Consider the following 17,222-nt stretch of genomic DNA (forward strand, 5'->3'; position numbering starts at 1 on the left):
CAAATCCCCGTGACGGGTTGAGCTCCTGTTGCTCTGTCCCTGTTCCTGCCAACCTAGCAGTTCGAAAGCATGTCAAAGTGCAAGTAGATAAATAGGTACCACTCCAGCGGGAAGGTAAATGGCGTTTCTGTGCGCTGCTCTGGTTCACCAGAAGCGGCTTAGTCATGCTGGCCACATGACCCGGAAGCTGTACGTCGGCTCCCTCGGCCAATAAAGCGAGATGAGCGCTGCAACCCCAGAGTCGGCCACGACTGGACCTAATAGTCAGGGGTCCCTTTACCCTTTTACTAGAAATGGCTATTTCTATTACCGTACATTGGCATTTTATGAGTGGCAAAATTAATTCCTTTGCACTTGGAAGGATGACAGAGGTGACCAAGCTACCATAGGGTAGAATAAGGTTACCAGATTTTTTCAATGAATCCGGGGACACTTTTCAACTTGAATGGATTTTGTATGGGGACTGATGTGTAAATCCAGGGACTGTCCCCGGGGAAACGGGGATATCTGGTAACCTTAGGGTAGGAAGGTCACCAAAGGGCTGTTTTGACATCTGCTGCTGGGGCTTAAATAACCAGTATACCAAATGAGATGTACACCATGGTAAGTTACCAGATGATAATGGGCCTCTGTGTCTACATCTGTATCCACCCACTCTGTTCATTCTCAACACTAAACTATCTGCAGTGAGTCTGAAAGATCTCAGTGGGACACAGGAAAGGGAGCGGCCTTTAAAGTATGGAACACTGAACCAACAAGATGGAAATATAAAATAATAGGAGTTTTGCAGCATCATTCTTCTTCAGGCTACCTTTTCCACTCTTTTTCTCCCAGATACAACCAGCAGCCACACCCTGGATTCCATGATTCCAACACAAGGAAAATAGCTTGCAGGGGTGTGTGTGTGTGTGTGTGTGTGTGTGTGTGTGTGTGTGGTTCACCTCCATCAACTTTCCTAGAATGTACAATGTAATTTTGGCAAAACAAGGGACAGGACTTGGCCCTTCATGTACATTGTAAAAGCCCAAGCCTTGTTCCTGGTTTTATTATAATTACCGACAAATACAATCCATCCTAGTAAAACAACTTCTTTTTTATCCTGGCACTGCCGATATGTTTGCATCAGCATCAGTAATAATAATAATAATAATAATAATAATAATAATAATAATAATAATAATAATAATAGGGCACACATAATCTGGAGGCTGTTTATTGGCATGCTTTTTTCCTTTTGTCACCCACCTACAGATGACTCCAAACTTCGGAGGCAAAAGCTGCCGCATGGAAGAAAAAAGCTTTTGAAACTGTTACCCTTCGGGTGAATGTAAAAGAAAGCCCCATGAATCCACATGTATTATATTATTCTTTATTTCCATGGCAGAAGCACCAAGGATCCTCGTGATCGCTCATAAACCCTGACTGAATCAGGCTTCTGGTGTTCATGGGGAAACCACGCAAGACACCGGGAGGCGGCGATTGGAAGGAAGCGGGAAAGGCCCTTCTTCTTTCTCCAAACCAAAAAACCCGGACGCGCAAAGTCAACACGGCGTCCGTTTTCTTTAACCAGACACTAACCGCTTGCCCTCGGATAACTCAGGGAATAAGCGTGCACATGTGTGTTCTTTTACGGTCGCTGCAACTGGCAAGGAAACAAGCATCACCTGAGGCTTTTCCAAAAGGAGGGAAATTAGCAGCAGAGCGCAGAGCGCGCGTCCTGTTTGTGTGGATTTTACCCTTTCCAACTCCGCGCTGCTCCTCGAGCCTTGGGGATGTGCCGAGATCTACCAGCCCTGTCCTCCAAGTCTAGAGCTGCAGCGGAGAGAACAAACCCCTGGCGCCCAGCCAGGACTCTAACTTAGAGATACCGCCCACTCGGCAGTCTTCTGTTTGTGTGCGTTGTTGGGGGGGGGGGTTGTGGTGTGTGTGCGTGCGCTGTAGGTTTTTTTTTTCTTCCCCTCTAACAATTCCGGATCTTCCTTCGTCGGATCTTTTAAATTACCGGTCAGTAACGCCCTCCGCAAAGCCTCGAGCAAGCCCAGGACAGCATGTCTGGGAGCAAATACGTAGACTCCGAGGTAGGGCATGCTTTTGCAATGTTTCATTCTTTTCGCGAAGCTGCTTTGCGTTCCTGGCACAGAGTACCTGCTTGCGCCAGCCATCTCTTGAGTGCTCTTGGCTCGTCCCTTATCTCCCTGCTCTCCACGGTGGAGCCCTTTCCAGAGCTGGAACTGCAAAGCCTGTTTTCAGGGCAATCGGGGGTTATTTGTCTGTGTTGTGTTGGTAATCTGATCTCCTGGACGGGCACTTGTTTTTTCTTTCCCCCCCCCTCCCTCCGTGCGCCCTTCGCTCCCAGAGAGAGCCTTCCTGCTTAAACCGCTTCCCCCGCAGCATTTCCAAGGCTGTAGTGGCGCCCACCCAGGCTTAGGGGAAACTCTAGAGTAAGTTGTTGGGTTTTTTCCTTGGGGGGGGGGAGTGTTTTGCAAATATGTTCTCTGTCACTGCCCAGTGCAAAGAAAGGACTGGGGTTTCTCTCTCACTCCCCGCCACTCCACCCCGGTGTCGGTTAATTCTCACAAGGCTGGAGAGGGAATCTACTGGAGAGCGTCTCCAAAGCTAAACTTGTAAGGAGTGTGCAAAAGGCATTTCTTCTTAAGGGGAGCTGCAGTTTGCTAGTCTGGAGAGTGGCGTGGAGTTTGGATTTTCTGAAAACGAAAGCGGCTCGTCTTCGGGCGACGGCGCAACCCAACCGACTTGCGCCAAGAGCATTCAGATTTGAATGGGTTTCGAGAAATCTGTGGGTTGCTGTGGGTCAGGTTGGGACAGCACTCTTTCACCTTAACTTTAGAAAGGTCCTTTTATTTATTTTTATTTTTTAAAAAAAGGAGGAAGCGGAGTGAGGGACGGCTGTCAAGCAAGCGACTCTTTGAATGGGTGGCATTCCAGGGAGGCACGATTAGAGGGACTTTTAGAGCGCCGTACTAACACTTATCGCGGATGAGTTCTGCCTTTAACCGTCTTGCGTCCTCCTCCCCCGTCCATTCAGTGATGAATCCTAACGCATGTGAGGGTTTACTCCTGAATGGACCCAAGGATGAGGTATTTGTTCTGGATTAACGGATCCGGAGTACGAGGGGTGTTAAATCGTATTGGCCTCATTGCAGGAGACGCTTTTTCCCCATCCAGCCTTCCTCCCAAGGCAAGGAGCGCTCTTCCATGCCAACATGTTGGGGTTATTTAGTCAACGGTGCGGGGAGTTGTCCTCTGTCCCATTTACATCCCCGTCTCGTCTCGCCTTTGCCTTCCCTTCTCCTTTTGCTGGGGGCATTCAGGGGGTGCCCTGGGGTGCTTACTAGGGTGCCCACATTTGCCACTGAAAATGCTGGCCGCTGCTGCGATCTTATGCGCTCTTTCTTATGAGCGGGCCTCCTGGAACTTGCTGTCGAATGGAAACGCGCGTGGGATTAGGCTACGCGGTGGCGCGCCGGTTGGCAGGCAGCGCAAGGGCGCAAAATACTCCTTTGCGCGTGAAACGCGAGGCGGGCAAGGTGCCAAGTGTCCCAGCTGATTGGTTGGGGGCAAGGAGTCCCCCCCCCTTTGCTTTATTAAGGGAGAGCTCCCTGCAAGAGGAAACTTGGAGATTCCAAGCTGCGAATTCTCCAAGCGCGTGAACAGGGGCGCGGCGGCTGCGCCTTCCCGGGCTGCAAACCTGCCCAATTCTTGCGCGCGCCAGGAGAGGACCCCTGGCGGCGCGAGCGGGAGTCGCGGCTCTGCCTGGTACCGAGGGGTGTGGTGTCAGATACTTTCTGTCCATTTAAAAAGCCAGCCTCTGGGGCATTCGCTGGATGAAGTTTCCCCAGGCTCCGCGCGCTCTCCCTGACCAGTGCAGCATAGACAGCCGCTCTCTGAACGTCCGATGAGCGAGTGGGATTTTTTGGACGTGCATCCCCTTCCCAGGACCGCGCCGTTCACTTAGTAGTCGCATCGGATTCACTGACCGCTTTCCCACACCCCTCCCTTTCCAGGACTTTCTTTACACAGCGCCCATCACCATCAGGGAGCAAGGCAACATCTACAAGCCCAACAACAAGGTCATGGCAGATGAAATGAACGAGAAGGAGTTCCATGACGTTCACACCAAAGAGATTGACCTGGTCGACCGAGACCCCAAGCATCTCAACGACGATGTGGTCAAGGTAGGAAGTCCAGAACTTTTCTCAAACCCACAAAAAAGGGGGGAACCCATCCGAATCTGATCAGAAGAGATGCTGGGCTGTGGGTGGGGGTGGGAGAGAGAATGAGACTGGTTGGTATGAGATGCTTGAAGGAGGACTGGTTTTGGTTTGGAAAATCAGCCCAAAAAACAGATGGTGCTGGGGGCTTTCTAATGAAACAGATCACATTTGTGATTGCTTTTTAGCTAAACACTTTAATTCTCTGTCCGCTAGAATGTTTGAGAACTCCACACAGTACCTTTGCAAACTTTTAATAAATTAACAGCATGTTCAGAAAATCTCATGAAGGAAGCATATCCTGTTTCAGAAATGGAAGCTTCTTCCTATTTACTTTCTAACGGAGCCTTCATTTGAGGCTATTTACTGGATTTTTCCAGTGTGGTAGGCTTGATAAACATAGTTATGGAAGAGCTGGGTACAAGCTCCACCCCTTTTCATGGAGGGATTATGTACCTTCTGACAAGTCCCTGCTTTTTTCTTTTTTTAAAAAAGTCCCTGCTTTTTAAACTCAGCTGCCCTTCCATAGCCTCGCAGTAATGTGAATGTGAACATGCCATAGATTGCAAAGTACCTTCGTAAGTGAAAAAGAGCAGCAGCAGCAGCTCTTGCATGAAAGCCATTTGTTTAGGTCTCTGTAGGAAAAAGGCTGCAATCCTGTTTACACTTGCCTGGGAATAAACCCCATTAGATACAATTGCCCTTACTTCTTTACTTACTTCCTTACACACACATTGGATTGCACTCTTGGACTGTGATCCTAAACACACATACTAGAGCAGTGTCAGATTTACGTATAAGCTAAGCAAACTATAGCTTAGGGCCCCACTCTCTTGGGGGCCCCCAAAAAAATTAAAGGAAAAAAACAAATAAAATAAAACCTACATACAGCAACAGTGTTTTGTGTTGTGTAGGCTCCTATGATGTAAGTAATGAGCCCCGCCTGCCAGCCTGCTCCCTAAAATATCACTGGTTTGCTCATTTCTATATGGCTTTAGATGCCTATTAGGTCCATAAATTACCATATTATCTATTCGACACAAAAAACAGTGACAACTTATTGTTGACGAAGGACAGCTGGACATATAAAGGGTCCCATTACCTTCAGTAGCTTAGAGCCTCATCAAACTTAAATCTGGCCCTGTACTAGAGACTCAGTCCCATTGGACTTGCTGGGACTTGCTTCTGGGTAAACCTGCTTGGGACTGCACTTCTGATCAATGTTTGCGTTGATTTCTAGGCATGACGGGTAATGTATATTAAAATGACTGCCGCTGTGTCAGCCTATTAACATAAGCAGTGCGTTTTGCTCCCATGCAGGGGTGCCAATAGTAAAATATTGATGGTGCACAAACACCATTTGAATGGCAATGCTCATCAATTGGGGGGGGGGGCTGACCCCCTAAAATATTGTATTGGGGGAGTCAAAGGGGCTTGGCCCCTAGGAGTTGGCTCCTTTGTTTTCATGCACAGCTAGAGTATTACTTGGTCCCAAAACATAACTTCTTCAGGTTGCCTGGCTAAATAGGAAAAAAACATGTTTGTATATTTTTCTCATTAAGTATCAGGCTGCCCACAAGGGTTGGGCTTCAGAAGGCGGGGCTAGGAGCTTTTTTGGGGTTTTTTGAGGAAGGCCGTAATTTGCCACTGGATGCTGAAGAAAGAAGAGAATAATAAACCTGCAATATTTTGTCATGTTTTGGTTATTTATTTAATCTGACAACTTTTTTTTAAAGAAATGCTTGGGGGGGGGGGAAATACTATTGCTTACAACAAAAACCTACAGGTGGCAAACATCCCCTTAGAGACACTATTCCCTTTTCTCGCTCACATAGAAGGGAATGTCAGTTCTAAGATGGTATTACAGCACACAAAGGCATAGTCGGAAAAACAAAACAAAAACCCTGTGAACAATTGCTTACCGTATACAAATGTAGGCAGATTTTGGCTGCAGTCCTATGCACATTTACCTGGGAGTGAACCCAGTGGAACTTTCTTCTGAGTAAGCACAGGATTGTGCTGTTAATTAGTGAATCGATTGATTAAAACTTACGGAGTATATTGTCTGAGATTGATTGTAACATGTCGCAGCCTCAGGGAAGATTGGAGGGCTTAACTGGGGTGCAGACTCGCTGGTTTCATTTTCATGGTGCTCAAATCACACTACTTTGCTCCTCCCTTTGCTAAGCCAGGAATAAACAAATCACAGCTCTGGGTTAATGCTATGTCTCCCAAAGAAGCCATGAGCATCTGCCATGGACACTGATTTGTACATAATGCTAAGCCAGCACTGTGGTCTGTTGCTTTCCAGCTGCACAAAAGGGAGGAATAGGGATGAGCATAATTTGAGCAACAATGGGCCAACCCGCTGCTCATTCATGTTAACCTATAGTTTGTTTCAGACGATGGCTTACCCTGAAGGGCCCAATGTTAATGAACAAGGGGGGGGGGAGTTGGAAATCATTTACAGTGGTACCTCGGGTTACATATGCTTCAGGTCACATACACTTCAGGTTACACACTCCGCTAACCCAGAAATAGTGCTTCAGGTTAAGAACTTTGCTTCAGGATAAGAACAGAAACTGGGCTCCGGCGGCAGCAGGAGGCCCCATTAGCTAAAGTGGTGCTTCAGGTTAAGAACAGTTTCAGGTTAAGTACGGACCTCCAGAACGAATTAAGTACTTAACCCGAGGTACCACTGTATTCCATTTCTCAACTTTAGGGGTGAGTATTAGCACTTATGTAGCCAAAATGGCACCACACCCACTCCAAGATTTAAAGAAATAATTTAAAAACTCATTGCAAAAACAGGGGGACAAAAAAACACCCCCAAAACAAAATCAATGATGACTGAGTATGTTCAGGGGTCATGAAATGCTGGTTGGATGTTTAGGTGTGGAACTGAAAACTGGGAGGGTGGGCAAATGGAATGGAGTCTCCTGGAAAGGGTATAGCTGCATGGCTGGAACCCTGAAACAGGAGAATTGCACTTTTCAATATTTTGTTGCAAGCCTCACTTGTGTGCTTATTCTGTCATATGGACCTGACTTTCCACAGAATCGTTTTTGCAAAAGCATTGCTTTCTTCACAGAGAAGGGAGCACAAAGACAATCTGCCTTACCCAAATGGAGATAAAAGGGGGGCAGGGCAGGGGATCCTTTTTCCAAACTAAAAATGCCAAAAGGAGAAGTCATTAAGTGAATTGGAGCAAAGGCCCTTCTGGATCTCTTGTTAATTTTGTAAATGTCACATTTATACTAGTCCAATGTATCTGGGTCAATGGAAAATACTATCGGGGCCCATCTAGGTCAGGGAAAATCATGGATGTAATCCATTCTTGGCAGAGGCACATCATGCTGCAGATGTGATGGCCAAGGATGGTTTGTAGTCCAAGTTTTGCTGAACTTCTGGAAAAGCATATTTCTGCAACTCACTCATTGTAAGCAATCTGATGTTGCAGTGCTACATCATGAAGCTTCTTGAGTGAGAGAAGAAACCTTTGCATCTAGGATGGGGGGACTTGTTCCCATCCCAGGTGCTGGGTGATTCTCCACTTTCTGTCTCAGATAGATATCTGTAAGGTTCCACCTGCCCAGTGGAGGTATTGTGGAGAAAAATAGTTTATTCTGTTGGCGTAGAGGTAGGAAGTAGCTCCTTTCTATAGGCTGATTAGCAACAGAATGTTTGCTTGCAGAACCAGACCTTCCAAGTTTTCTAAGCCCCATCATTCAATCTAAAGTGTTGAAAGGGCCACAGCTCAGTGGCAGAAGTCCATTGACTTACTTCTGAGCAAACTTGCATAGAACTACACTCTTGATATCTTAGGTTTCTCACTATTAGGCTACTTTGGCCTGCAAAAGTTAAAGAATCATGCAAAACAAAGCACAAGAAAACAGGTTGAATAAATAATATAATCTTTCTCTTTTAGGAAGAGAAAATAAGCCTGAGAAGGGGAGTGTTTGGGGAGTGAGGAGAAAAACATATTTTCTACCTCATTCTTCAGCATCAGCTGAGGTTCCCAAAGCAACAAAACCTTCTGAGGATTAGTGATATGTGCAAGGCTGAAAGGAATCTAGATAGCTCTCAACAACATTACGGAATGAAAAAAAAAGATGGATCCTATTGGGAATAGGAGGCCAATCACTGATGAGGAAAAAGCACATATCTTTAAGGAAATGTTTGCAAGCATCTCTCAAGGGAGAGATCAAAGATGTCAGTTATATCCTGCGTCCCAAAGGAAAATGAGAACATGGGGAACAACTTCAGATAGTGGACCCTCTCAGAAACAAAAGATATTTTCCCCAACTCAAGATTCTTATTTTCATAATTTACGTGCAGCAATTAGTTTTGCAGTTACATATTCAAACTGCTGCTGTAGGGAAATGTCCTTTAGGCGGCTGCAATTGGGGAACAGCAGCAGTAATGCAGTGCTGAAGCCTTGAATCCAGCTGAGGGCTGGTCTGTATGAACAACAGGCCGAACAGAGAAGCTGTGTGTGTGAATTGTCCTTGCTCTACAAAACAAAACAAAAACTCAATCCTGAATGCAGAAAATGAGCATGTCAGGGAAGTGGCTAGACTTCAAACCATTCTTCCACAAAATTAATTTACTGATTCATGTATATTTGTGGGAAGACTCACTCATCCAGATGTATCAGCATCTACCTCTACTCTGAAATGAAACACTCTTGAAGTAACAACCAAGAGACTTGTGGCACCTTTAAGATTAGCAAAGCTATTGTGCCATAAACGTGTGTGGACTAGAGTCCATTTCAACAGATATGATGCCTAGGAACAGTTTTACCACATAATCTGTTTGTGTTGACCAGTGTTTCCTGAAAGTTACAGGGTGGCCATATTTCCAAACCTTTATGGTACTTGGCCTAGAAATGAATAAATCAAGTTCTGTTTTCCAGTGCACAAAGCTAATCCTGAGTTTGTAGCCCTGTTTATTTGACATAGGTTCCCTTCACGCCTCTAGCTAGAAATATGGTACTGAGAACCACAGGGTGGGGAACCAAGGGATGATATAATTGCAACCAGAAGAATATCCCTACAGATAGCCTTAAATGTATAAAACGAGTTACTTGTATTAAACACTAATAAAATAATGCAATTTTATTATAACATTTGGAAACGAGGACCTAGCACATGTCATTTATCCTGTCGGGTTAACTAGGAAGACCACTAAGACATGGAAGCAACAATTCTTTCTTTGTGAGCCACTAGTTACTGTCTTTACATTTTCCCTTATATCACCACAAAGTGAAAGTGCTAGAGACTTGGTGTGTGGGAAAGAGATAAGCTGAACTATCAAGAGCTTGGAATATTTCTGAGGAGAGCAGGTCCATACAGGCCTTTCTGTGGCTACTGCCCTGGTTTCCTGGAATGTGGAGTTCTGGGTAGGCCTAACTTGGTGCAATTTTTCCCCCCAGGTGTGGCAGATGTGAGAATCACTCATGCTTCTGCATACCAACAAAAAGAAAGTAATATATACATCACAAATATTATTATCTCTTAAGGGAGCAGCCTGGCCAGACTGACCGTCAAATAACATTTAAGGAGAAGGTAGACAGCTGATCTCTTGCTTCAAACGACAGCTTCTTTACTCAGGCCTGTCACAGCATGGCTCATGGTATCCCATCACAATTGTCAATTCGGGGCATAGCACCAACGTGTATCAGTAATTAAGGTCCAACAGTCCTCTTTTTGCTATGTGGTTCTGGGGTATTTATCTCAGTGGAAGCCTGAGGGGAGCCCTTGAAGTGTTAATAATAAGGTCACCCTGAAGGTGTATATTCAAGATCCTAGAAATAGATCGATCATCCTCTAAGTGCAAGGCTGGCTCCAGATTTGAGGGAGCTTTGGAAATGTGGGCACCCTTTTAAATCACCGGGCCCTTGGCTGCCATTTTAAATTTCCCACAATGCCCCAGAGCAATGCAGTATCTGGTTCTGCAGTGTAGTATAGGAAATTTAAAATGGCATGTGGCTTCCAGGGCCAGCCCAGGTATCCCAGGGGAGCAGCTGTTTGAGGATGACTGGTGTTGATCCTGACCCTGTGGTCATACAAACAGAATGGTTAAAAACGTGGACATTTCCAGCTTTCAGTGTTGTGACCTTCAGGTGAAATGGCAGTTCTAGCGACTGATAGTATGGAAATTAGGATTAGTCATTTTTCCATATCTGTTAACACAAAATACAAAAGTGCAACCAGGCTAAATTGCCATAATTTATTTATTTTTTTTAAAAAAAACAATATTCAAAGTCTGGTTTTTGCATGTGTCACACCCCTGCTTTAACTTTGAACCCTGCTACCCCACTCACCCCCATTTCTGAGCATTTTAGCTATTTGTTCAGGGCTTTTGCATTTCTTGTCGCTCGCTCCGTGCTGACACCTACACAGCGCCATAAAAGCAAAGCCAACCACAGAAGACAAATGATTAGGCCAGGGACAAGGAATCTGCTCTGTAAGCAGTTCATCAAATGGCTTCAGCATTTATTTATTTTAAAATGCCTCGTAACTCATAAAAAGCAGGGGATGTGCTCCCACGATGTGCGTTGCAAGGTGCTACATAAAAGTCTATTGCACCTGAGGTTCCAAAGCTCAAGACGAATAAGCTTCGAGGCAGAGGTGAGATATGTGCAAGTAAGAGGAAGCCAAACAAGTTTCTGAAAGGATCGTGCTTCCTTTAGCTTGGTAACCACTGCCAGGGCCAGAAGGGAGCTATATCCTTAGGTGAGCCTGTGAATGTGCCGGACGCCATCATCAAGCCACAGAGCCCTCTTCCTGTGTCAGTGGGCCTTAGCAGGCTTAGCTGGTTGCACTGGCAGAATTGGGCAGCTGGCTCTATCCACCTACAATTCCCTAAAATGATGCCTACCCAGGGGCATTGAAGGAAATAGAAGGATGGCTAGATCTATCTACCTGGCGCTCCACAGAGTGCCAGGCTGTAAGAATGGCCCACAGGCAGTGGACTCCAACATGGTTCTGGGGCCCTGGCAGCTGCCCAAAAGTTCCAGGCTGCTATCTCCTGCCCTGGCCACTTTGAATTTGGGGGCATTGCCTGGGTTTTTAGGAGGTTTGGCTTTATTTCCCCTTGCTCCTCCTCGTGTCTCATAGAATAATAATAATACTATTTTTTTTATTTATACCCCACCCTTCCCAGTTCAGAAAACCAGGATCAGGGTGGCTAACAACAAATGTAAAACACTTAATTGATGCAACAAAAAACAGTATAAAATGCAGTATAAAGTGTGAATAACAATAAATTCAGAATTCTAAAATCAATTTTTTTTGGGGGGGGGGGGGAATCCATCCAATAAACATTAGATGATCACCGGGGCTAGCTGACTAAATTAGTCCTATTTGGGCCAGTGAGGAGACCAGGAGAGAATTAGCTGTGGGATCCCAGAGCGGTTAATCTTCATAAAAAGGGGAGAGGAAGGGAAGGAAGGGGAATAAAAGATCAGGCTAAGTTCAAATTGAAAGCCAGGGGGAATAGCTCTGTCTTACAGGCCCTGCGGAAGGAATTTAAATCCTGCAGGGCCCTGGTCTCATGGGACAGAGGATTCCACCAGGTTCGAGCCATCACTGAGAAGGCCCTGGCCCTGGTGGAGGATAATCTGGCTTCCTTAGGGCCCAGGGCCTCTAAACTATGATTATTCATGGACCTTAAGGTCCTCTGAGGGGCATACCAGGAAAGGCGGTCCCGTAAATAAGCAAAATAAATTAGGTGAAATAAGGTAAACATCCAAATGTGCTTGATTTGCACCCTCTCTATAGGTTGCACAAATCTTTAGTTCACTATTTCAGTTACATTTAGTTCACCGTGTTATTTTAATGGGCAGGTGGTGCACATATGGGTATTGTGTCCAGTATGAACTTCACGGTTCTGGTGCTCTCCCATATGCATGTATTTGAAAATTCTGCCCATACCAAAGTAAATAGCAGCTGGGAAGGATCTTTGAATAACCTTATCCCTGACATGCTGTTTCGCATATACAGAGAAAGAACTCCTGAAACATGTACGCATATACACTGCAGTCTGAAGTGGTACAGACTACAGTTTTACCTTCTGACCAGTTTGTTTTTGAAGACTAAGCCAGACCTGAAAATTTTCTTTTTTTACAAAAAAAAAAAAGTCATTCCAATATCCATCGTCGGAGAATTCCATTATTAGGACCAACCAAAATGTTACAAAATAGTGGGCAATTTTCTGATATCTCTGGAACTTCTGCAGAACTTAAAATGATTCATAGCATTGTAGAGTTGGAGGGGACCCTGAAGATCATAGAATCATAGAGTTGGAAGAGACCACAAGGGCCATCGAGTCCAACCCCCTGCCAAGTAGGAAACACCATCAGAGCACTCCTGACATGGTTGTCAAGCCTCTGCTTAAAGACCTCCAAAGAAGGAGACTCCACCACATTCCTTGGCAGCAAATTCCACTGTCGAACAGCTCTTACTGTCAGAAAGTTCTTCCTAATGTTTAGGTGGAATCTTCTTTCTTGTAGTTTGGATCCATTGCTCCGTGTCCGCTTCTCTGGAGCAGCAGAAAACAACCTTTCTCCCTCCTCTATGTGACATCCTTTTATATATTTGAACATGGCTATCATATCACCCCTTAACCTCCTCTTCTCCAGGCTAAACATGCCCAGCTCCCTTAGCCGTTCCTCATAAGGCAGCGTTTCCAGGCCTTTGACTATTTTGGTTGCCCTCCTCTGGACACGTTCCAGTTTGTCAGTGTCCTTCTTGAATTGTGGTGCCCAGAACTGGACACAGTACTCCAGGTGAGGTCTGACCAGAGCAGAATACAGTGGCAGATCATCTAGTCCAACCCCCTGCAATGAAGGAATATGCAGCTGTCCCATTTGGGGATCGAACCTGCAGCCTTGGCATCATCAGCACCATGCTCTGTCCAACTGAGCTCCCTGTTTTGCGGCATTTTAGTTGTTCGTAAGAATGGATGTGTGGAATGGATGCCCAATCATAGATTTTGGGGGGGGGGGCAGATTTTTTTCTTACAACCTACTGTAAATTGCAATCCTACACATATCTAGCCTATTCATAAGTAAGCTCTATTGGGTTCAAGGAACTTACTCCCAAGTAACCGTGGACAGGATTAAAGCCTTAGTTTCCTTTGCCTTTTTACGTTCCTTACAAAATCATAATATATAGTTCCCAGAAGACATGCAAGTTGCTTTAGATATCAGCAGAATAAATACTCACTTATTCTCCTGTTTTTGCCCTTTGATTATAACCCCCAGTGTCAGTGAAAAGGCTTGAAATTTGCATTTTAAAAGCAGAAATTTAAAACAGGCATGATCTGACCCAACACCTGAGGATGGAGAACATAAAAAAACAGAATAAAGTATTGTACAATAAAAGCACAGCACAGCACATAAAGGGTGTGTATCTAGGGGATAGGGAGGAACTGCAAAATCCTTTGCTACTCCAAGACTCTGGTAACAGTGGCTACACATCCTTACATGTACAAAGAATCTGCTAACGCCTGCAGAGTTTATGTGCACCGTTTATATATATTAGGATTTATGCCATAGTCTCTCTGCTTTTCCAATGCTTTCTTGTTCCTTCCCCAAGCACAGCCTCTCCCTACTCCCACACATGGCCTTTCTCTGAATCATTAAATGTAGCCCCGGACGCTTGTTGCCTCTTCGTATCCCTAATCACAGCCAGCTCTAGATTATGCCAGCCTCCTAAAACGATGGGGCAAAGTGAAAGAGGCCCTTGTGTGCTTTCCCTCCGGCAACTCCTACTCACGGTTGCCTGCAACTTGGTGCTTAACTTTGTTTCTGCGTGTTTTGGGTTGTGTTTGTTTTCATAAACTTAGGCTGCAACCCTGTGTTGTACTTACAAGGAAGTTAGGTGAGCACACCCTCCAACATTTCTCCCAAAAAAATAGGGACGTCCCATTCCGTAACAATAAGTTTACTATTTATACCCCACGCATCTTACTGGGTTGCCCCAGCCACTCTGGGCAGATACCAACATATATAAAAACATAATAAAACATTAAACATTGAAAAACTTCCCTGTACAGGATTGCCTTCAGATGGCTCAGGGGTTGGATAACTCCATACCTCCAACATTTCTCCAATGAAAGTAGGGACATCCTAAGGAAAAGTGGGACATTCCTGGATCAAATCAGAAACTGGGATGGCTTCTCTAAATCAGGGACGTCCCTGGAAATAGAGATACTTGGAGGGTCTGGCTCCAGGCATCAGGCTCCAAGGCCCACACCAGACTTCACACATGGATACCGACGATCAAAAACATGTTTCTCAAGTGCAGCTAATTATTTGAGCCATCCACTTAAGCAGCTATTTCAGCAGTGTGGAATTCAACTCGCATCAGGATTAAACATATTCCAGATTCTTCGTCTGGAGATCCACATACCCAATAGGTATGTTGGCATCTGAGAGCGTTGCATTATTTGCACATCCAGGCAGATTTGGAATTTGTGTTTATTTGTGATGACTTAAAATGTCCGAAAGCAAAGTGGATACCTAAGCTGAAACAACAGTTTCTGTCTGTATAACAGCAATTATTACAATTAACCATTTCCAAGAAGACTTTAGACCTTGCAGTTTAGCATTGGCTTATGATGATTGCTATTGCCATGTTGGAATTATGGTTGTTGGGTGTGACCTTCCAGTGTTGATAATCAGCTGTGTAGTGTGGGAAGGGGCCACAGGAGCAGTTGCCCTGGGTGCAAAAGCGTTAGGGGGCACAAAATTTCAACACCCGGTGCTGCCTTAATATAGCTGCATGCTTCCATTGCTGGGTTCTGTTGAAAACGGCTTCTCCATGCAAACCAAGAAGCAACATCTCCAGGCAATGTGGCAACTCTTCTTTTCTTATCTCTGCAGCTGCGATCTCCTGGGTGATGCGGATGCCGTAAGGCAACTGAATGCGCACGTGTACTCCATCCGTTTACCTCCCTCCTACCCACCCCCTCCGCTCAGCCCCAGGCACTGGCAAGCCATGCTACGCTACTGGTTTTCTCCTGTTTTTAGGGGGAATGCTTTAAGAAGCCTGTAAGGATGGCTGAGAAATAGAACATAAGCAGAAATTGTTGAACTGAATCCCCTTTCACACTCCCTTGCTCAGTATAGGGCAGGGGTCTGCAACCCGCGGCTCCGGAGCCGCATGTGGCTCTTTTACACCTTTGCCGTGGCTCCGGGGCGGATACTAGCGAGGGGAGGAGGCGTATTGTGTGCCCACTGTGGCGGGCGCTGTACTGGCTGTGACGTCGCATGGGGGCGGTGCGTGCGTTAGTCACGCACCGTCCCGACGTCACCTTCCCGCCCGCTGTCAGATCGGAGGGCAGCGGCGCGCATGCTTTAAATGCCGCAATGGTTTTGCAGCTCCCAGGTTTATTTCCCTTCGGAAACGGGTCCAAGTGGCTCTTTTTGTCTTAAAGGTTGCAGACCCCTGGTATAGGGTATGTGAGATAATTGCAGCTTCTCTTCTCAATAAAGGTAAAGGGACCCCTGACCGTTAGGTCCAGTCGCGGATGACTCTGGGGTTGCGGCTCTCATCTCGCTTTACTGGCCAAGGGAGCCGGCATACAGCGTCCGGGTCATGTGGCCAGCATGACTAAGCCGCTTCTGGCAAACCAGAGTAGCTCATGGAAACGGCGTTTACCTTCCCCCCGGAGCAGTACCTATTTATCTACTTGCACTTTGACGTGCTTTTGAACTGCTAGGTTGGCAGGAGCTGGGACTGAGCAACGGGAGCTCACCCTGTCGCAGGGATTGGAATGCAGACCTTATCTCTGCAGGAGTTAGCAGAGATTTAAGTAGCTTGAGGCAGTGTACACAGTAGCAGCAGGTGGGGTTGTGTTGCCCTTCTAGCTTCCTAACACCGTGTGCTATTTTACTGAAAGGCAGAGCAGGGCGCTCAGCAAGGAATGACTTTCCCACTGCACCTCCATTGGCTCCCTGCTGCCTTCCCCTTCTGCCTCTCATTAAATAGCAGTGACACACAGTGCTGGGAAGCCCAGAAAGCAACACAACCCCACGTGTGCAGCCCTGCTGGCCCCCACTGTTTCTCATTCTCTCTACCCCCATTTTACCATCACAATGACCCTGTGAGGTAGGCTAGCCCGTGCTTGAAATGCAATCGGTGGACACACCCCTAGCAGGCAAAGTGCTCTGTTATCCTGTAAGAATTGCATGCATCACCTAAAAGGGAAAAGGCGCTGCACTTGGCTTTATAGGCCCTGGATCATGGAATTGTAGAATTGGAGGGACCTTGAGGGTCATCTAGTCCAACCCCCTGCAACATAGAATTGTAGAATTCAAAGAGACCTTCCTGCAATGCGGGAATATGCAGCCATCTCATACGGGGATCGAACCTGCAACCTTGTCGTTCTCAGCACCACGCTCTAACCAGCTGAGCTATCCAGAGTCAGGTTACCACAAGGCCCTGGAGCCTGGACACATACAGAAATCATTTGCACATCCTCTATTGGCACTTCTCCATCGCACACAGAGCCATCGCCTCATGACAGGTTTTGAAGATTGTTTTCAAAATCCACCAACATCTCAGTTTCCCTGTATCAGGCCTTGGCCTAACTCTGACACAGGCTGCGGCTGTGGCCAGTTTCTGGCACCAACAGGCAAGGACCGGAAAGGCTAGAGACAGGCCAGCCAGACAAAGACCAGAGCACCAGGCACAAGTGCAGAGTGGAGCCAAACAGAAGGCCGAATTCCAAGATAGCAGTAGAGGGTTGGACCAGAAGTAGATGCAGGAAGGTGTAGCTCGGCAAATTGACCAGACCGATTCCAGCCAGGCAAATGCACTTAAAGAGGGCGTGGAGCAGAGGCAGAGAGGGGAGTGTGCATTCTCTGAACACACAATTTCCACCCAAAAAAGTGCTTTAGGGCATTGCATGTGTGCATGTCGGTTTTCAAGGTTCTCACATATATTTTAAAAATCAGGTGATTTACTAATGTCCAGACAT

The 17,222-nt window shown here is 46.1% G+C and overlaps 1 protein-coding gene across 3 annotated transcripts in view; it reads left to right on the forward strand.

Moving 5' to 3' along the window:
• Nucleotides 1–1,460: 1,460 nt before the first annotated feature.
• CAV1 (caveolin 1) overlaps nt 1,461–17,222 on the forward strand; it is a 31,705-nt gene continuing 15,943 nt past the window's right edge. Inside the window, exons 1-2 of one of the 3 annotated variants that reach the window (XM_083463807.1) lie at nt 1,461–2,078; nt 4,026–4,196. In XM_083463807.1, the coding sequence (XP_083319933.1) occupies nt 2,049–2,078; nt 4,026–4,196 (201 nt within the window). In that variant the 5' untranslated portion in view covers nt 1,461–2,048. Of the gene's footprint in view, nt 2,442–2,499; nt 2,817–4,025; nt 4,197–17,222 lie in introns of those variants that run through there. The other 2 variants (XM_083463808.1, XM_083463809.1) reach the window with 2 other exon arrangements.

Source organism: Podarcis liolepis (genome assembly GCF_965112155.1).
Source record: "Podarcis liolepis genome assembly, chromosome: 10".
NCBI lineage: Eukaryota > Metazoa > Chordata > Lepidosauria > Squamata > Lacertidae > Podarcis > Podarcis liolepis.